Source organism: Puntigrus tetrazona, chromosome 13 (genome assembly GCF_018831695.1).
Source record: "Puntigrus tetrazona isolate hp1 chromosome 13, ASM1883169v1, whole genome shotgun sequence".
Taxonomy (NCBI): Eukaryota; Metazoa; Chordata; class Actinopteri; order Cypriniformes; family Cyprinidae; genus Puntigrus; species Puntigrus tetrazona.
In genome coordinates, this window is record NC_056711.1 from 9,414,302 (window position 1) to 9,435,254 (window position 20,953).

At 37.2% G+C, this 20,953-nt stretch overlaps 4 protein-coding genes across 8 annotated transcripts; all 4 read left to right on the plus strand.

The window, feature by feature from the left end:
• Window positions 1-39: 39 nt before the first annotated feature.
• LOC122357057 (calcium homeostasis modulator protein 2-like) lies at window positions 40-2,556 on the plus strand. The gene is made up of 2 exons (XM_043256239.1): window positions 40-1,999; window positions 2,095-2,556. The coding sequence occupies exons 1-2, from the start codon at window positions 1,454-1,456 to the stop codon at window positions 2,476-2,478; spliced, it is 930 nt and encodes a 309-aa protein (XP_043112174.1). The 5' UTR covers window positions 40-1,453; the 3' UTR covers window positions 2,479-2,556.
• A 1,301-nt stretch (window positions 2,557-3,857) lies between these two features.
• Window positions 3,858-6,174, plus strand: LOC122356913 (calcium homeostasis modulator protein 2-like). The gene is made up of 3 exons (XM_043256018.1): window positions 3,858-4,071; window positions 4,341-4,973; window positions 5,125-6,174. The coding sequence occupies exons 2-3, from the start codon at window positions 4,428-4,430 to the stop codon at window positions 5,506-5,508; spliced, it is 930 nt and encodes a 309-aa protein (XP_043111953.1). The 5' UTR covers window positions 3,858-4,071; window positions 4,341-4,427; the 3' UTR covers window positions 5,509-6,174.
• A 2,000-nt stretch (window positions 6,175-8,174) lies between these two features.
• Window positions 8,175-13,836, plus strand: si:dkey-51a16.9 (RING finger protein 122). Of its 2 annotated transcripts, none has more exons than XM_043256019.1 (6): window positions 8,175-9,455; window positions 11,518-11,666; window positions 11,967-12,009; window positions 12,155-12,196; window positions 12,571-12,653; window positions 13,029-13,836. In XM_043256019.1, the coding sequence occupies exons 2-6, from the start codon at window positions 11,557-11,559 to the stop codon at window positions 13,147-13,149; spliced, it is 399 nt and encodes a 132-aa protein (XP_043111954.1). In that variant the 5' UTR covers window positions 8,175-9,455; window positions 11,518-11,556; the 3' UTR covers window positions 13,150-13,836. The 2 variants fall into 2 exon arrangements, with proteins under 2 accessions (XP_043111954.1, XP_043111955.1); XM_043256020.1 differs by lacking the exon at window positions 8,175-9,455 and adding an exon at window positions 9,462-11,350.
• Window positions 13,837-15,876: 2,040 nt separating this feature from the next.
• On the plus strand, window positions 15,877-20,304 carry atoh7 (atonal bHLH transcription factor 7). 4 transcript variants are annotated; one of them, XM_043254744.1, is made up of 4 exons: window positions 15,877-15,963; window positions 16,220-16,313; window positions 16,543-16,647; window positions 17,180-17,301. In XM_043254744.1, exons 2-3 carry the CDS (start codon window positions 16,227-16,229, stop codon window positions 16,630-16,632), a joined length of 177 nt encoding a protein of 58 aa, XP_043110679.1. In that variant the 5' UTR covers window positions 15,877-15,963; window positions 16,220-16,226; the 3' UTR covers window positions 16,633-16,647; window positions 17,180-17,301. The 4 variants fall into 4 exon arrangements, with proteins under 4 accessions (XP_043110679.1, XP_043110680.1, XP_043110678.1 ...); XM_043254745.1 differs by having other exon boundaries at window positions 15,899-15,963; window positions 16,223-16,313; XM_043254743.1 differs by lacking the exons at window positions 16,543-16,647; window positions 17,180-17,301 and adding exons at window positions 19,148-19,199; window positions 19,444-20,304 and having other exon boundaries at window positions 15,902-15,963.
• Window positions 20,305-20,953: the final 649 nt, after the last annotated feature.

Genomic DNA, 20,953 nt, shown 5'->3' on the forward strand with positions numbered 1-20,953 from the left:
TTTTATTCACTGATTATGCAACTAAGCTTTGCTAAAATTAAGTTACGGCTTAAACTCAGGAGGAGTTTGTTAATTTAATCAGTCATAGGATATCAAGGACATATCAGCAGCTGCTAGCGTCACTCCGGAGGTCATTTTTACAGTATTTAGCCTCGCCTACTAATAGTAAGTTACTATGGCTGCTAAAGTGATCAAAGTAGTTTGCCACATCTTAAATTATGTTTCCAGCAGACGCAGACATCTTGTGATAGCAGTTAGCAGTTAGCGATAGCAACTGTGTAGCTTGCTTAGTAGGCCAGACTGTTGAGTTTCCAGCACCTGGTGGTCTTGAGCTCACCTTTCACTAGCAAACATATTTAGTTGTGCTAGGAAGTTTAAAGCAGCAGTATTTATTACTAACGCATAAATTATTATGTGTATGATTTTAGGATGTCTTAAAGCAGAAGCTTTCAACCAAGGGTACCGGGCCCTATAGGAAGACGAATTAAAAATATTAAAAATAAGACAAAAATATTATGTTAGAATGAGGTAAAATAAATACGTTTGTTCCCTAAATTTCAGAAATTCTAAATGTAATTATTTAAATTTGTAACTAGGTCTAGTTACTTATTATGTGTATGAACACTATCCCAATTTCTGTAAATTGGCATTGAATATTTGAAAGGTTGAGAATCACAATGGGTGTCACTTCAGAACATTTACTCTCCTGGAAAAGGAGTGTCAGATAATTGGGACATACAAAAAAATGAATTGCAACTGTCATATCCATATTTACTGGGTCTCGAGGAATTTTAAACAATCTGTTGAACGACATTTATGTGTATAGAGAGAGAGAGAGAGTTGTTTTTGTTTTCTGCGCATGTGTCTGATCTTTCTCATGTACTTTAGCCCAACCTGTTTTAGTTAAACGCTTGTTAGTTCCACTGGGGCTGAAACCAGGTTGTAATTGCTGTTGGTGATTCACTGCTGCATGTACATAACAGACAGAGCGAGGGAATGATCTCACTTTTTGACCACAACAAACACAGATACATACAGACAGGTTTTTGTTTTTACTATCTGCTTCTGCTTGTACATAAATGCAACACTTTGTGGACGTTCAGCAAGACCATTTGTACTCCCTGGCGATGAAATGTAAGTCTTCATTTCACCAATCTTTTGGTTTTTCAGGTGATAGTTGGTTTTTGGTGATTAATTTTGATTGGCACAAACATGCTTGAGGAAATTTCCCAATTAATTGCTTTTATGAACTGAATGTACGACTAAATTGTTAATTTAAAAATTGTATAATGAAGCTGTTTTTGATTCCCCCCTTTTTTTATGTATAACCGTGTCAACCATAAAGAACTTACTTGCACATCTGTCTTTGACAGGTTTTAGGGTTAGTTTACAGTAATAATCACCATCGGCGAAAAGAAAAAGAGAAAAAGAATTACTCCCATTTTTAAATAAGATGTCTGCTTTCATCTCAGAATACATCAAATTTATAGCACTTTACTTCAAGAGTAAGGATGTCATGGTCTTCAACGGCCTCATTGGTTTAGGAACGGTGGTTGGTCAGACAGCATACAACATCTTAGCTTTTAACTGCCCGTGTGCACCAAAGAAGAACTACCTGTACGGCCTGGCAGCCATTGGCGTCCCAGCCCTGGCTTTCTTTGTCATTGGGATAATGCTGAATCAAAATACCTGGGACATGGTGTCAGAGTGCCGGACCAGAAAATGCAGAAAATTATCGGTGACTGCTGCTTTTGCTCTGCTGGGCTCCATCGTGGGCAGAGCAGTGGTTGCTCCTGTCACCTGGACTGTAATTTCCCTCCTGAGAGGAGAGGCGTATGTCTGTGCTTTCAGTGAGTTCATGAACCCCTCGTTCTTGGCAGACTTCTTTTCAGCTACGCCTGGTCCAGAAATCATGGCCCGGTTTCCATGCAAAGATGTGCCTTCTCCATTTCTGAACTATTCAGGAGAGGTCGAACGCAAGTTAAAGTACGAATCCCAGGTACTTGTCATTTCTCACAGTGGTGGTCCAGTTCCTAATTGTAGTTACGACACTTCTGATATGCACAAGATTCATTTTTTCCATTTTTCATATAGCTTTTGGGCTGGTTGCTGGTGGGAATCATCTCCCTCAGTGTCTTTCTCCTCCTCTGTCTGAAAAACTGCTGCTCTCCGCTTGGCTACCATCAGGAGGCGTACTGGACCCAGTACTGCTCCAGCGAACAAGACCTGTTCCAGCGCACGGCTGAAGTGCATGCTAAATACCACGCGGCCGAAAATGTCAAAAAATTCTTTGGTTTTGTGTCCTTGCAAGATCAGGAGAAGCAGCTTTTAGCAGACTGCAAGGGAATCAAGAGCTCGATTCCCAGACTGGAGTGGAACCGCGTCACTGGGGTTTACATGTACAGAGAGATCGAGGACACTCCGGTGTACAGCCGCCTGAACAAATGGGCCATGTACACAAATGAACATGACTGTTAAGGAATTAACAAAGAAATAAACATTTTATCCTTTGAGCCTGACAAATTAGCGTCTAATAATAAGAAACACCCCAGAAATGTGTGCCACACAGACCATAAAGGAAAACCAAAGCTGCGTAAGAAATAATTATGTTCAGTAAATTAAATACAAAAAGCTGGTGATTGTTTTTTTTTTCTAATGAAAATGTTTGGGTTTTTTTAAAAATCAGATCATTCAAAAATAATGCTTAATTTGCTTATAATAAATGCTATCTATTTTGAATATCAGTGTTAGAAGCACAAAGCTAAATAATAATGTGAACAAAATCAAGACCCAATACAAACATAGAAACAATATTTCTGGACAATGTTAAAGGCTGTATTGATGATGGCTGTTGGATCATTCAAACCTGCAACTTTTCAAAAATCAACTCTTATTTACCACGGTGCCACAATTTAAAATGTATCTTTATAATTTATTTTCATGTAACATCCATATAATGCATATTATTGTAGTTTTCATAAGCACAGCTTTGTTTAAATCAATATAGAGCATGCTGTAACAGTTATTGTCAAGGATATTATAATTTTAAAATTATAAACCTATTGATTAGCCAAATTAACAATATTCAGCTGTATCAGTTTGCGATCCGCTTAGTGTAGACTTTTTATATCTTGAGCTTGTGTTTTGGTTGCGTTTCTTCCACAGAGGCTCATCTGACTTGTAAAGTTTTAAAGCTCAACCAAAACATGTTCTTCTGCAAGGCGCACGCAGTGTTCTGTACTATTCGGCAACTTCAAATTATGTGTTACAAATGCTAGTTCATGCTTCCTGAAAGATATCACTGAATAACTGTCCAATTAAATATTCTACAAATATATTATATTTTTTGAAAGAATATTTTGATGTCAACAGCAAGATTTATATTTGTAATCACTTAATGGCTCATTCATGGCCTTCCTTCTGATCCGAACTTAAGGAAAGAGTAGAGCAACTTCATTTATAATGAAATTTCAGACAGCGCCAGTAGGATCCGCCCATCCTGTAGCCTATTTTTTCCAGCTACAATTTCCCTTAAGGGGATCTATAGTACTTTGAGCCGTCGTTGGAGTAAGTTATATTATTTTCAAATCATAACACAAGTACCAGAAAAAAAGCCTTGTTTTTTTTTGTTTTTTTTCGAAGAGCCATTATGTGTCAATAAATGTTTCTTGCCAGTATATTACCAGTAATAATACCTTGTGTTGATCTTTGTTTTATTTTCATTTTTTGTCCCAACATGCAATATAATTACAGGGCAAACTAATTTAGAGGATATGTTCTGCTTAATGTGGGGAGGTGATTCGCTTTATGATCTTGCCCAGCTTGTTTTAGTTAAATGCTCATACTTTCCACTGGGGCTGGAACCAGATGTAGTTCCTGCTGATGATTCAGTGCTGCATGCACACAACCGACAGAGTGAAGGAAAGACCTCAATGCTTCGACACAACATGAGCTACCTACAGAAAACGCAGTTGTTTTGAGGACTTCTGTTGCCGTCCGCATCTGTTTGTACATATTTGTAAAACTTTATGGCTGTTCAGGGAGACCGGTTGTACCTCATTGCAATGGAATGTAAGTCTCTCCGTTTCTGAATGTTTTCAGTTACTAATTCAGGCTCAGTGTCGTGCTAAGACTTGCCAAAAGGTTCTTTGTTCAGAGAGCTTTTTTTGCATGAAATCGGTCTTTGAATTGAATGTTTATCTCATAATTTTCTGATTTGCACACATGCATTTTTTTTCATGTATCTACGATACTCTTAGTTTTTAGAGTTTGTTTCTGCTTTTTCGTGTGATGGTGTCAGATAACAAAGGAAGACTCTTCACCTTTTCTGTCTTTGTCAGTGTTTTAGGTTTGGGCTACTTTACAGGAACTCTCTGAAAGACTTTGTTTAGTCTGCATTAATTCACACTGAGAAAAATCAAGAGAAGATGGCTGCACTCATCTCAGAAAACTTTAAATTTGTCGCGCTCTTCTTCAAGAGTAAAGATGTCGTGATCTTCAATGGCTTGATAGCTTTAGGGACAGTAGCGAGTCAAACAATATACAATATTTTTGCATTTAACTGCCCGTGTGCACCAAAGAAGAACTACCTGTACGGCCTGGCAGCCATTGGCGTACCAGCCCTGGCTTTTTTTGTCATTGGGGTGATGCTCAATCGGAATACCTGGGACATTGTGTCAGAGTGCCGCACCAGAAAATGTCGGAAACTATCAATGTCTGCTGCTTTTGCTCTGCTGGGCTCCATTTTTGGGAGAGCAATTGTTGCCCCGATCACTTGGTCAGTTATTTCCCTCCTGAGAGGAGAGGCGTATGTCTGTGCTTTAAGTGAGTTTGTAGACCCCTCTACTTTGGATCATTTCCCTCCTACTAAAAAGACTCCAGAGATCATGGCCAGGTTTCCTTGTAGTGATGTACCTGCCCTATTTAGGAACTTCTCAAGAGTGATTGAACGCGAGCTAAAGTATGAATCCCAGGTATTTATCACTTTATTAATCACTTTTATTTATATAGAGCTTTTAACAGTACAGATTGTATCAAAGCGCTACTTTACTATGGACTTTACATTACTTTAATATAGTCTTGTTGTATGAAATGTGCATCCTCTTCTTTTTTTCTTTTATCTAGTTGTTGGGCTGGCTGCTGGTGGGAATCATCTCCCTCAGTGTCTTTCTCCTCCTCTGTCTGAAAACGTGCTGCTCTACCCTTGGCTATCAGCAGGAGGCGTACTGGACCCAGTATCGTTCCAACGAACAAGACCTGTTCCAGCGTACGGCTGAAGTACATTCTAAATACCACGCTGCTGAATGTGTCAAGAGCTTCTTTGGTTTTGTGGCCCTGGAAGAGCAGGAGAAGAAGCTTCTAGAAGACTGCACGGGAATCAAGAGCGTCATTCCCAGAGAGGAGTGGAACCGCATCACTGGGGTTTGCATGTACAGAGAGATCGACAACACTCCGGTCTACAGCCGTCTAAACAAATGGGACATGTACACAAAAGAGAACAACTGTTAGTTGAATGAATGAAAAACATATTGTGCAATCTGTTATACATTCAGAATTTTTCATTTATTGTTTTTGTTGTTCGTTCATGGTGAACATGTTGCTTGAGTATTGTGTTGATATTTGTCACCGAAGGCTATAATTCAGTGTTTCTTTTTTTTTAAGGATAATATGATTTATTTTAGCTTAGGCTATTGGCAGCTTAAATGGTCATGTTTTGATAACGCACAATTAACTATTTAGCATCTGTTTTAAGAGACATGATGTAAGATATTCTCAGGATGAGATGAAAAACAATAAAGTGCTGACAAATTAGTGTCTAATGAATTAATAATATTTCCCACTAAAACATATTTCAAACAAAACATAATGAAAAGTATACTTGGAAGTTAGTTCTATGAGTAATTGATGTTTTTGTAATGCAATCTACAATTAAAGAAATGCTTGCTGTATAAATACAAACAATTTCTTCCTAGTGCTAAAATATGTATAGAATATAGTATAGAATATTTATCCTATTTGAAAAACATATATTTCAAGCAAAGTATACTACAAATGCATTTACATTTTTATAAACCTAATATTTAATGTACTTAATGCACTTTAATTGTGCTAGTATACTAAAGCCCAACTAAAGATACACTTCAGATAAAGATAAAGATACACAAGTGTATTTTGATTGTGCTAAAGTGTGTAAAGTAACTATTCCAAGTATACTTCAGGTACACATTAAATGTCTTGTATTTAAAGGTTAATATTATTCAAAGATCATACAGTCCTCATCTGCAAAACACATTTTAGACTTAATATTAAGAAATGTGCATTGTCGTACCCTAAATACATTTTCATTAAAATTTTTATATCAGTACATCTTGAGCGATATGTCAAGATTTTTATCTATACTTAGTTTGAAATAAATGTATTTTAAATGCATTGCTTTTTTATTAGAGGAAGCCTGCTCAGGCTAACGCAGATGCAGCCTACTCTCTATGATTCTATGCTTTCATGACAAACCATTAACTTTTCATTGCACATTTGGTTCTTTGTAGTAAAAATAAAATATTAAAATGTTAATTGCACTAAGAACAAAATGGTTCTATTAAGAACTGTTTACTAAAACTGTGGGAGGGTACAGGAACCGCCTTGCAAACTGGAACGGTGATTTGTACTTGATTTGAGCAGGGACAGGAAGCCATGGAGATGTGACATGGGAGCACTTGGGAAGGTTGAATATCAGCCGGGCTGCAGCATTCTGCATGAGCTGCAGAGGTTTGATTGCACACACTGGGAGGTTGGCCAGGAGTCATTGCAGTAGCTGAGACGATAGCAGATTGGGGCCTATACCATGGTCTGGCAAACGTTTCGCAGGAGGAATCTGGAGGATATGGCTCTTGTTATTACGTAGAGGTTGCAGTTGATAGCTCATTGTCCAATGTGACACCCAGATTCTTGCCTTTCTGCATGGGTGAGATGGCTGAGTTGTCTATTGAAATGACATGGTCTTGGCAAGGGTGTTTCTTGGCTTGAAGGAACAACAGCTTGGTTTTTGATAATTTCAGCTTCAAATGATGGGCGTTCCTCCAGGCAGAGAATGATTGCCAAGCATGCAGTGATTTGTGAGGGTACCTGGTTGTCAAAGGGTAGGACAAGAAAGCATCAATAGAGCATTGTTTAAATAAAATTTCCAGAAGCCATGAGAGGTGATCACATGGTAATTGATTTGCACAGGGAAAATACTGATCTTTGTACGGTGGAGCTGTTGATGAGGTGAAGTGAATCCTTTCATGATATCTGATCATGGGCCCAGTTCACAGAAGCTGAGAAAGATTTGTTGGTTCTCAGTTGCTGAGTTTACATCCAGTGCATTCGAAACTAATTTACCAATTAAATTCTTAAATGTACATCAAAAGCTCACGTGACTGCAGAATTTTCTCAGAGAAGAGAACTTTTTTTTCTCTTGTGTTTAAGAAATATTCCTGGCTGAACTTAGTTCAAATTAATTAACCACAATTTGTAAACAATGTTAACACTTATTGCTATTCTGTGTTGTTGTATCAATTTGTGCAACTTTGTTGGCATGACAGTACACTGCCATAAACAAAAATAGCACAAAACAAAAAACATACTTAAAACCAAAAAATTTCTAAGATGAATTCAGTTAATTCTTTCAATTAATAATAATTTAAGTAGTTTCATAAAATGACAAGCTTCACATTACTTTTAAATCATCCGAAAACATTAAAATCATTTAAACCATGCAAAGATTTCACTTTAATTGTAAAAAAGGTAAAAGTGCCTTTTTAAAAACACTTTCAATTAAAGACAAGGCCAAACATTTTTATCAGTGAGTCAACATTATGCTACAAATGACTGAGCTTAACTTGAGAATTATCAAAAGCACATTTTACATAACACGCTGATATTGTGCATCATGAATCAACAGTTGCATAGTTAAAACGCTCGCTAAATCTGTTATGTTACGAAAACAGTAATTAGCTGCGTTTTGTTTATTTGTGCTGTTATTTATTTATTTTTGCAGTGACGAAGTTACTGGCGTCACTCCTTCTGTCACATGTTCCTTTTTTTCATTTTTTGCAATACGGTAGGATTGCTCTCGGTATCCTTTGATTCTGTTCTGTTCTGTTCTGTATATTGTTCTCTCGTTTCACACTCTCGCTGTTTTCCCTCTGCAGTCCCCTGCTGTTTTGGTGTCTGCCAGTCAAGCAAAGTGAATCGACCCTCATTCCCCTCCCAGCCTTGTCTTACACGGACTCGTCAGGGAGAGTCTGACTCGGCCTGCCTGTCTGCTCGCCTGGCCACTGTCACCTCCTAATAGCCTTCAGCTGGAGAGAAGTAGGATGAAGAGAGAGAGCACAGGATAGAAAGGGAGAGGGGGAGAGCGAGGAGGGGGCGGGTGAAAGGAGAGCTGTGATCCAGACAGCGAATCACATGAGCAGAGATCTGTTTACAAACTGAGCAGGAGAGAAGTCATCGGCACCATTACGTGGAGGCACGGCTGCTGAAAAAAGGCGACAGGAAACACACAGGAATCTCATCACTTTGTCTGGAAAATGTATTTTATCCTTTGTGTCTTTTCAGCGGTGAAGCCAGACCAGATGGTGTGAGGAAGACATAGCTTTGAATGGGCTGCACTGACAAGCTCTCTCTCTCTCTCTGACGGCTGTGTGCCACCGCTCTTCCTCTTCCTTTGTTACCAGGGAAAACGCTTGATTGTAACGCGAGGGTGATAATCTTGAGCGAGAAGACTAGAGGAAAGTGGCTGACGGCGAGGAGGGGTGAGCCTTGTGACAATGTTTTGAAGATAGACAAAGAAATCTGTGACTCTCTTTAACGTACATTGTCTCTCTCTCTCGCTGTTTTGTTATCGTGACTCTACAGAGAGGTAAAAAAAAAAAAAAAAATGAAAAAAGCCAATGACAACTACTTCACGTCAAGAGGAAGGTAGACGGTGGTCCGTTGTCGATGTCGAAGACACGTTGCAAATTTTCATATTCCGTGCCGCCGCTTGGTTTTGGATCATGAAGCTGGAAAAAAAGAGCTCGTTTTGTTCTTTTAACTTGCCTGCGGTCGAACAAAACATTTTAGAAACCGAGAAGTAGGTGTTGATATTTGTTCCTGTGTTGACACAGGTTTCAGTAATGACTGACCTGGCTTTGTAAATGTTTCAACACAAAGAAAACAGAATCACCCAGCCTTCCTCCATACACCAGTGAGGAGCTGGTGGGTGATCGTAATGTGTTAACCAGAGGCGCTGAAGATTCAAAGCCCTGTTTTTGTGGTAGGAGTTTTTGGAGTGTAAAACTTGTATTATTCATCTGGTTTTGAGTGAGGGGATCAGCCCACTCCTTTGGCCCGGTTTCAACACTGTCTCCTTGGACACAAGTTACTGGATCGTTTGCTATAGCGGAGCAATCTAGCACCTATCCAGTGGTGTAACGGTGAGTATGAATCATAACCCCCTCCTCCTCCTCCTCCTCCTCCTCCTCCTCATCCCTTCATTTCTAGCGGCTACATAATCTGGAGAGCTCCATAACCATGTGTTATTCACAGAGCCCCCAACCCTTCCACTGGCTTTCTATCAATGTTTAACTAAAATCCTCCTTATATTACATCCACCCCCTCCTTCACCTGAAAACCCAAGCCTTTTTACCTTTCTCCTGATTGGCACACTCTCTTCCGAGACTTGAACTTGCGCGCAGCCAAGAGAGACACGCTATGTGTCTTTATCTATTGTGTGAGGCACAATATTGTGTTGTTGTTTGGCAGCGTTCGACCCTGAGGTCACTTATTATTGTTTTCCCCCCAAATGGTGCTTCCTGCCTGGGTTGGTGAGGCCTTCACATGTCTTGCCTCCCCCTGAACTCCTCATAGAAAGACCAGATGGTGGCTTTATGGCAGAAAGGGTGCACCACTAGTGTTTGTCTTTCTGCTCAGACAATTGGCCAGGCTTCACTCTCGTTGCCAAACGCTTTTTTTCCCCTTTTTTTGAAAATGCAAATCTGTATACAGTAAGAAAATTAAGATAACAGAATGAGAAAATAAGATGCTAAATTAAAATATCACTTGCGTTTAAAAGATTTAAATTCTTAAACAGTATTAAGAACACTAAATGATTGTTAACCTGTTTACATTGTCATGCTATTAGGAACTACTGGCCCTCCAAGCATCATTTATTTTTGTTTTCAGTTGTTGATTGATATAGCTTCGTTTTAGCTATAAATATGTGTCAAAATGTCAATGTTTCAAAAATGATCTTTTTTAACCATACTGAAGAGCATATGCATCTACTGCACCTGTGCGTATACATATATAAGCATATATCTAAAATAAATGTAATTTGTTTTTTTGTAGCCAAGCATAACAGTATTCTTTTCAACTGCTGTTGCACTTCGGCACAAAGGAACGTTTCTTGTCTGCTTTTGTTTCAGTCGGCAAGCACAGTGCACTGAAGTGTGGATGTCTATTCTTTATGCTAAGTGTTTGGATCTATGGCAGTTTGAAAAGACTTACCAACATGCCTCTGAAAACATTTATATTTTGTCAGAGGGCCCAGAGCACTATTCGTTCTACCGTTCATTTTGGATTCTAAGATGACCGTTTCACTCCCAGATACAACTAAAAGCCTTGTAGCACCATGCTGGTTTTGTGTTGCTATTTACATGTATTGCCTTAAGATATAGGTTAAACCATTGTTGTCTAAATAATGTTCACTGCTCTGGAAACTCTCCAATGTGTGTTGAAATAGCTTGAACCCCAAAGTCAACATGATACACTTAACAAGGACTTTTGGAGGACTTCTACAAGACTCGATTAAGTAAATAAACAGCGAGCTAGCTAGCTTAATAGAAAAACGCAGGTATTCCATCACAACAAAGACAAAGATATAGTATGGTCTAGCATCAAATGTCCTGCAATAAACTACATGAAATTGTTGTATTGTATACGTGCACATTAACAGCCACATTTCGCCGCGTTTTAACAGTTACATTGCAATCTATTACCAAGCTGTACAATAAATACTAATAAATTTTGAAAGATAAGCTCTTGCACTTATCTGTTGAACACATCATCCGACACCACTGTGACATCTCTTGTTTTTCAGTTTTAAAAGATGTATTACAGTGAAAAGTTCACGCTGCTCAGCGAGGTCCAACAATGAGAGCAGTGTTACACGGAGTTGAGAAACACGAGGACAGTCCGCAGGCTCACAGTATGCAATATGCATGCAAGGGCCACCGAGAAGCGTACACATGAGAATCACAGTGATGTGTGCTGTCTTTCAAGGGTCTGACAAAAAGAAATATGCAGCCCACTTGCATGGAGATATCATAATGTATGAGTAATAAACAATGTCTATGCTTTTATTCCATTCGAATCGTGTATTCATTTTACTGATTAAAAAAAAAGATGTGCAAAAATAAATCCTAAGCAGTCTTGACTCCCGCCATGAACTCGTAACAAATATTGTTGATAAAAACGCTTTTGTTTGCTCTCTTGCAGCATGTCTATGTGACGCAGATTAAAGAGAAATTCTGCAAAATGACCACAGACATCAGCGGCCGTCTTCCACTCAATGTCTATGTCATCATTCTTGGGATTGGTCTCTTCATCTTCATGTTGAGCATGATCTTCTGTTGCTACCTGTTCAGGTATCTTATACATAGCGGTTTCTACAGTGAAAGTGCTGTGGATACTTTCACAAAAATGAAGATAAGAAGCTGTATTAAGCATATAGCAAATTCTCAGGCACAATAAACAAAGTGAAAATATAACAAAAGTCCATTTCAATATATTAAAAAAGAAAAAAAAAAGAGAAATAAAAATCTAATTTAAAACAAAGGAAAAAAACTAATAAGCTGAATGCATTAATATGGTGCTGTAGTGAAAAAGAATATGAAGGAAAATATCATTTTTTAACATATGCAATGCTACATTTTTATATTTCACAGACTGAGGCGACAGGGCACACAAGAACAATATGGATATAATGAGGTAATTTATTTATAATATTTATAAATATATTTGTTAGATACATACATACACTATACATACATACGTGCACACATGTGTACAAATACATGCACATGCATATACTAATTATAAATAATATTATTAATAAAGTATTTTTTTCTTACAGGTCATTCTAAAAGGTCCAGGGAAAAAGTTGAGCCTTCTTGGAGTAAGAAACTCACAAAATTATACCTTTAGTTCACTAAACATAAAGCCCTATTTAATTTACTCACGCTCATGTCATTTCTAACCTTTTTGACTTCACTTAACAACTGAATACTGATTTTTAATAAAGGTAAACCAGGACTATCCATCAACTCACATATTCTTTATATAAAAAGCTTCTTAATTCTCCATAATTTATTTATATTTTGTTCCAACAAGATTTGGAAAGACAGGGTGTGTAAGAGTTTTTACATTTTAGCCAGCTATCTACATGATTGTATTTACATAGTTTGAAATTGTTTAATTATCGCATTTGCGTAAATGAAATAATTCAGTAAAATGAGACAAAATTTTAATGCATCATCTTTCACTCTGCAGCAGACCTGTGCAGTTTGCCTGGAAGAGTTTCGGAGCCGGGATGAACTAGGAGTGTGCCCCTGTTCTCACGCATTTCACAAGAAGTAAGAGCTTTTACCTTCACATTTCACATTATGTTTCTGTATTATCAGAAAAATAAAACATTAGGATTCTGATGCTTAAAAAACACGAACATTTAAAACGACACATTCCTTCAAAAACATTCAAGCATGTAGATTCCTGACGCACTGAATGTTGCCGGAGCCGCTAAAACGAGAACCACAAATTAAGCTGCCAAGGCGCTGCAACTTAAATATGAGTATTAGCCTTGAACAACACCTGTCAGACTTTTCATTGCTCAAAAACATCCTGCAGTTTCAGCCCATCATCTCGTGACGTGGCCATAAAGCACTTGAGTCTACAGATAACTGATGCATAACAAACCCGTCTCTCCTCTTTTCACTTTGTCTCCCGCTCAGGTGTCTGGTGAAGTGGCTGGAAATTCGTAGCGTCTGCCCCATGTGCAACAAGCCCATCTGCAGGCTCCAGCCAGATCCCCCGCAGGGGGCCGAGGGGCCCCAGAACCCCCTGGAGGTGTGACAGAAGAGATAGACAGGCTTTCACACACCTAAGAACAGCGTTAAAAAACACCAGGGCGGACGGACTAGTCCCTAATTCACAACAAACCGCCCCTGTCCACCAATCACCAGATTTCTCCTGCATAGATGGGGGGAGGGAGGGGAAGCGGGATTTTCCCAGTGCGACTGAACTGATGTGCCGTGTGTTCTTGGTCATAATGTAGCTTGCAGCACGATAAATTGATGCCTTGTGGACTCCAAACACTGGAGACAAACAAATATTCAGACCAGGACGGTTGCACAGAAACATGAGGTCTGAGTTGACACTGTGCAATGTGTGTGAATTTACAGAAGTCCTCCTCTAAGAGAGACTGCGGTCACTATTATTACTATAAAGAGTCATGTTTAGGAAGGCCCAGTTACAGAATGCAAAGTGAGGGAGCAGCTCAGAGTCTTGACCGTAAGGATCAGGGAGCTCATGGGATTTAACTCTTGCCAATACTTTGACGTTTGACACTCATAAATGTGTTTGTTTGGAGTCACGGAGGTGTTCTGAGTGCTAAAGGGAGCTCATGGTCTCGATGAGAACCCATTAAGGGATGCAGGAGCCTCAGAGCCAGATTGGATGAAATTTGGTCTAATTTAAATTAAGGTGGATGTTTTGTACTGTACATTGCTCTTAATAAAATGTAAAGTTTCTGTGATGGAACCAGTTTTTGTGTTCATTCATAAATAGGTAACTTTAGCTAACCAAACTTTATATCAGCAATATTAGCTAATATTAGCTATTGTTAGCAATATATTGCAAAGACTCATTTGAAGATATGGTCTATGTATATAATGTATATGCATATATATTGAATACACACACACACACACACACACACACACACAGACTATTTTTTAAATGTACCAATACTTTATTTAACAAGAATGCTTTTATGTAAGAATGCAAATATGTTCTGAAAATGTTGTAAATAAATACCGTTCTTTAATTTAAATGAAAAAACCGATCTCTGTTTGCAGCAAAAACAGCATGACATTGATAACAAAAACAGAAATAAGATTACGCAATTAGAAATAACAAATGGGTTTTACAGTTAAGATTTAGAAATATGCTTATTAAGGATCACGTGACACTGAAGACTTTAGTAACGGCTGCTGAAATTTCACCTTTATCAATAAATACTTTAATGTATTACTTTTAGTAAACATTAATAGAAAACTTTTAATACAATTTGAATCCTATTTCACAGTATTTACTGCATTTTTTGACCAAACAAGTAATGTTTTGGTAAAAAAAAAAATCTGTTCATATATGACAATTCAGACGGAACAGTACTACACTGAAGATACTTTTCTAACCCTTAGAAATGACCTGTTTTTGTGACCTAATGTGATCAGGTCGATTCAGCCTTTTACTGTGTACATTTCTCTTTAAATCCCATCCTCATTAGAACAATCTCCACGACTCAATGCAAAGCAACAAATAGAAGCTCATGGCTTGTGATATGATAACTTAATTATCTTTGTTTGAATTGCTCTGAATTTCAAAGTTGTCGTGCTTACTCTTAGTTTAATACTCTAAAAAAAAAAAAAAAAAAACAGAGATGAAAGTCTTGCTATTCTAAAAGCTGCACTGCTGAGCTTCCTTATCTTCCTGACCCTTTGTGAGCTTGCTAGAAGCGGCCGAGGAAGGCAGGGAGATTTTCTCCGAGTGGTGGACAGGCATGTTATTGTTCTTTTTTTAAAAAAGAGGGGAATAATATTTCTGAGCTGTACAGACCGACTAACATATGGTAAATACCTGTTACTTGAGGATATCTGACTCTCTGCCAGGATTAAATAGTGCCTCTGTAAGTGAGCACTAAAAGTGATAATATACATTTTATATGAATAATTACTGGCTTTGCTTTATGGACCGTAAACACACATTAGGATGCACTCGCAATGCTATGATTTACACGAGCTAAATCAGTGAGCTAGCATGCGGTGACTCACACAGCCGTGAAACGCTTTCTGATGCTCAGATTGAAAACCGAACTGCCTGTGGATATTCAAAATAGATCCTTCTCCTCTCTGCATGAACACTTGAGAGGGGATTTTTATCTCATCAAGGAGGAAATGAAGGAATGCACTTCACCAAATGATTCAATTAGTTCTTGTTTATGTAGCAAAATGAATTAAAGCAAACGAAAACAAATTACCTTTAGTAACAGATGGTGTACTCGGGTGTTTTCTTGGGCGTCCATCACTTTTTTTTTTTGGTTTTCATTTGCGTACGACGTTTTACAATTAAAAGCAGCGAAAATACATTCACAAAGGCTGAAAAGACTAAGACTGAGCGCCACCTGGAGGTCAGAGACATGTCTAGGACAATATGGATATTTGTTTGCGTTTTATTTTTTGAAGAAATCAATATATATATATATATATATATATATATATATATATATATATATATATATATATATATATATATATATATATATATATATATAGAAAAAAATTATTTAAAACATTGTTCTAAAAAATTTACAATTACAACAAAACGATTAGCTTGTCTCCAAAACAACAATTACAAATATCGCACGGCGGTTACTTAAAAATGTTTCTGTAATAAATTTGTATTACTTAAAAAAACCCATAACCATAAAAAAAACGAAACTAAAGCATCCTCGTTCGCTGTTTGAAGAAGATACTAATGTTTTAGTGTGATCTTGCCGTGTTTTTGCACGGGCGATAGATGGCGATATGTATCATAAAATAATGTAAACAAAGACTGCAGCGGAGCACGAATAAGAAGGACTGAGGTTATCATATTTTCACATTTTAGGTAAGACCTATCGCTAATCGAGTTTCCCAAGGATTTTGAAGCAAGTCTATATAAAGTGTGTTTTTAGATGTGTCTTAAGATGAGTTTAATAAAGATGAGAGTCTTGTGATGGTGCAGTGATCTCAAACCTCAGCTGCATTTCTCCATGCCAATTTCTATAACAGTGACATTTACTGCATAGTGGGAAATATTAAATCAAATTTTAAAGATTTAAGTGACTAATTATTAAGAATATACACTGTGTTTTGTATGACAGCAGGACCATGGGAGGGCACGATGCTGGCAGCCAGCACCAGTTCACAGGGATTGCCAAATATTTTAATTCATACACCATTACAGGAAGAAGGAATGTGAGTATTTATTAATTAGTCCATTGCAGTCTATCGAGAAAGCAATTTTTTCTTTAACATTATCCCCTATAGCCTATAATCTAAGCTTTCTCTGGAAATTGCTTTATTTTAAAACCAACAAGTTTGTAAACTACTGTAAATGTAGTGGTTGCTTGAAAAACAAAGTTCAGTCCAGTTATTGTATGTTAGCGCTACATAGCATACTGAAAATATAATATTTTGGTTCCAGTGCGTTCTGGCCACTTACGCTGGCATTGCTGTCATTTTTCTGTACTTCAAACTGAAACCCAAGAAAAAGAAGGCAATTGCTGCAAAGTGATAATGAAAATGATTTGTGAGTAGCCACATATTTTTAGACACACACACACACACACGTTTGTTTTTGTGAATTGTGGGGACATTCCACATAAGCGTAATGGTTTTTATACTGTAAAACTGGATGTGTTATTGTCCTACACCAACCCTACACCTAAACCTACCCCTTACAGCAAACAGCCATTTTTAGTTTAAAAACTCACTCTGTATGATTTATAAGCCTTTTTTTTTTAAAAGTGGGGACATGAGGTAAAGTCATCATAAGTCACCTTCTCCTTGAAATACCTATGTCATACCCATGTTATACAAATGTGTGTCCTCATATGTCACAAAAACATGGGCACACAGACACACACACACACACACACACACACACACATACAGACACATATAATTATAAATTATAAATACAGTACATACACATGCTCATTTTGTACCAAAGCTTGCTTGTGTGATATGTATTTGAATAATTTTGAATTCGTAATTAAATGTGTTCATTTTGTTTCATGACAAAAGTTATGTATTTTTTTTGTTTTTTTGTTTCTGTCTAGGTTCTTCTGTGTTTAATTCTGTGTAATCTTTAATTGTCCCAGAGTAAAAACTACATCTGAATGTTAAACAAAGTAAAAGCAACAACCCTGTAATACTGTTATGATTAAACCGTGCTGCTAAAGTAACATTTTCTTTTTTATTACCTTTTTTTCTGTTTTATGAAATCTGAAACATATTTCACATTATTTAAATCACTTAATATGTAAATTGCATCAAATATATATATATATATATATATATATATATATATATATATATATATATACATACATATTATTACTTCAAGAAAAAGCAAACAGCATGTACATATGTTTCCATAAATAATAATAGTTTTAAATAAATCGATTCTTTTGTCTATCTGACTAGCTACAATAAGACGTTGCTTCACTGACCAGTTAAGATTAAACATAACTAGAAGAGAAAAAGGGTTCAAATAGGCATGAAATTACAAGCACCTTGCTTGACCTAATTACAGTGACTAGCCTCATCTCACCAGATGCCCTATTTTGATGGTGTTGGTGGGGTGGGGGTTAAATTCTCATCCTCTGTGGGGGTCAGTGTTTACACAATATGCCTCACTTTTCTGAATGACCTCATTGGTCAATACAGCTTTTCTATATAAATTTGATTAAAAAAATATATCTTTAAATGTCTGTGTTGTCTGTGTTTGATGTCTGCAAACCTCAAACTATTCCCAAGATGGAAGTGAACCTTAGCCTAGCCTTGTCTTCTTCTCAGCGGTTGTTTGTTTAACAAGTAAATATTAAATGAATACAGCAGTTTATACTCATATCTTAGAGGTCATAATGTCATACGTGTGAATTTTGGAAGATCACACTGATAAAAGTAATAGTATTTGTTTGCATTAGCAGTATTGAGGCAGACTCATTCTCTCTTTTAGGCCTGAGGCTGTTAAGTAGGAGTCATTGCAATACATTGTCACTTTTCCTTGTGCTCGGAGGATTACACATTTCTTGAAGAACATTTTCTCCTTTGGAAACAATGGTAACCGCTTCACGATTTGCAAAATCCTGGCTTAAGCCTTAAAACCGCCAATAGACCTTCTCACTTTCCCCTCTCCAAGACGGGGTAAATCTTTAATCTGCTCAATGCTGTCTCAGAGTTGCAGGACTAGCTTGTAACATATGGCATTTTTGCATAGGACAGCCTCCGTTTCCAGACAAGCCCATCATGTGAATGGGTGAAAAACAAGGCTGTACTACATGTCTGGACCAAGCCCTTTAAACAAGACAAGCAGCAGCTGGCCAGCCATGCCAATCTGCAATCAATGAAATCAAACCAGTGGATTGGCCTTATATGCCCAATTGAACAGCAAAATTACTTGTTCAATGCAAAATGACCTGACAGCATGAGCTTATATGGCTTGAACCACATTCAGCTGGGGCATGAATTATAGACGAGATCTTTTGTACACAAAACTGATGTAGTCATGTATGCATTTAGATCACACATTTAGCATAGAATGCTACTTGATGCTTAGAGAAGCACTGTATTTTTCTAAAACTGTTTTACTTAATTATAGAATTAATATTGTATTGTGCTTTTATTTTTAATTATACTGGACAAAGCTGCAAAATAATATTTTTTGTTACATTAACCTAAAAACATTAAATATATATCTTACCACTGGACCATTAAAGGTAGCAATGATGATGGGTTTATCGGTCAACAGGCTTTTCAGTGAAACTGAATCTGCCCGTTTCATTAGATTCACACTGAACAGATTGAGATAGACAGCTTGTCGAAGACTTCTGTCTGTCGCTGTCACTTTAATCAATTATTTATTGTGCTAGAAATGTTTTTCGTATGGTTCTGTCTTCAGTTTGCTTCCAATCTACTAAACATGCAAACTTAATTTTCACAAGTTTATATATGATTCCATACAGGCAAAAACAGAAATGCAAAGATGTCATGTTTGCTTAAAGATGCATGCACTTTTTAATTAGGTAATGGTCCTTGTCATCCACCCCTGGTTGATGCAGTGGCCCTGGCCAGATGGTAAGTTATCTATGTTTGTAACGCATGGTTTCAGTGATAGACCAGCCAAAGTTAATTGGAATGTCATTAAAGTTTGAGTTAATGGGGGTTGGGGCTGGGGAGCTAGTTCGAGTGCTCTAGTCCTGCTGTTGGATATGTGTGTTTCATTAATAATAATGGATGTTTGGATGAAGCAATACGGGTGGGGCTCCACCTGCTGCCACCTGTTAATACTCTATATAAGCATCAGCCATCCCTATGGCAGAGCAGAAGCACTTCTATCTGGATTTACTTCACTACACGAACAAGAGGAACATTGAGTAAATTTTCCACCTCGTTTACGAGACCACCACCGGCCTTTGAGGACCTTTAGCCCCGGAGTCATGAAGCCCCGCAGCCCGAGCTGTGCAGATTCAGGGTCGGAGTCGGACTCCAGAGACCCAGAGAAGTTTGAGAGTGCCATGCGGCGGAGGATGGCGGCCAACGCTCGAGAGAGGAAGAGGATGCAGGGCCTGAACACCGCATTCGACCGCCTCCGCAAAGTGGTTCCTCAGTGGGGTCAGGACAAGAAACTCTCCAAATATGAGACGCTGCAGATGGCCCTGAGCTACATTATGGCCCTCAACAGAATCCTAAATGATGCCAGCAGACACGCAGCTCCTCAGAAAGACTGGCTGGATCTACAGTTTGACGGCCTACAGCCAGAGACCTATTCTTGCTTTGTGCGCTATAACTCCCCTGTGGAAAATGACTGTATGCACTCCTCCTTCTCCTACCACTACGAAAGCCTTTAAGCTCTCACTGACTGATAAGCAATGGTGTGTTCACTTGTATCTTTCTGAACATAGATACGGCAATATGTTTGTATTACTGTGTAATATTTTATGTTTTTGGTTCTGGAAATCAAATGATTAGCTTTATTAGGGTCTCACTCATTCTAGGAGTATAGTTGCTTTAATTGATGCAAAAAGGACGTTTTCTGGGCAACTGTAGAAAATATTTAATCAGACATGTTCGAAGTCAGATGTTTGAGTTTTTCATTACTTTGTATCAAATCTTTTTGTATAGTGCGTTCAATCAAAGCTGCAAAAGCATTAAAAAAATAAATATTTTGCCAAAATAGCAAGCTAAATTGTTGTTTCATTTTTTATTGTTATTTGGTGTACAAAAAAGAAAAAATGAATACAGCAGGCTAATAATAATAATAATAATAATAATAATAATATAATATAATAATGTATAAGAAAATGATTATAATTATCTAACCATTTATAAAAATGATAATAATAACAACAACAACTTTATAATCTTTTTGTACAGTAGGTGAAGTGTTTTGATCTGTAGTAAACATATACATAAACATACATAATGCAGTTACCTAATAAAAACCCCCACAAGATAAGTTAAACACCAAGGTTTAATCTTGACTTAATTTTAAACATTTCTTTTGAATATTTTACATATTAACATTTTAACTTATTAATCCTTTTTAATATCAATCAAATTGGTTGTTTTGATTAAATAATAATAACTAAAAACAATACAGCTAATTAACACAATAAAAACATGATTTATGAAAATGACATCAGTTTTTTTACTTATCTGTTATATATAATATTTGTTATAAATAGTTATATATATAGGCCTTTGTTTCATATAGGCCTCTCTCTCTCTCTCTCTCTCTCTCTCTCTATATATATATATATATATATATATATATATATATATATATATATATATATATATATATACACACACACACACACACACACACA

Bases quoted from the DNA above. Each gene is read 5' to 3' on its own strand.
- atoh7 (XM_043254742.1), top strand. From the start codon at position 19,562: ATGAAGCCCCGCAGCCCGAGCTGTGCAGATTCAGGGTCGGAGTCGGAC.
- LOC122356913 (XM_043256018.1), top strand. From the start codon at position 4,428: ATGGCTGCACTCATCTCAGAAAACTTTAAATTTGTCGCGCTCTTCTTC. The intron at 4,974-5,124 runs GTATTTATCACT...TCTTTTATCTAG, and splicing joins AGCTAAAGTATGAATCCCAG to TTGTTGGGCTGGCTGCTGGT.
- LOC122357057 (XM_043256239.1), top strand. From the start codon at position 1,454: ATGTCTGCTTTCATCTCAGAATACATCAAATTTATAGCACTTTACTTC. The intron at 2,000-2,094 runs GTACTTGTCATT...TTTTTCATATAG, and splicing joins AGTTAAAGTACGAATCCCAG to CTTTTGGGCTGGTTGCTGGT.
- si:dkey-51a16.9 (XM_043256019.1), top strand. From the start codon at position 11,557: ATGACCACAGACATCAGCGGCCGTCTTCCACTCAATGTCTATGTCATC. The intron at 12,010-12,154 runs GTAATTTATTTA...TTTTTCTTACAG, and splicing joins AACAATATGGATATAATGAG to GTCATTCTAAAAGGTCCAGG. The intron at 12,197-12,570 runs GTAAGAAACTCA...TTCACTCTGCAG, and splicing joins AAAAGTTGAGCCTTCTTGGA to CAGACCTGTGCAGTTTGCCT.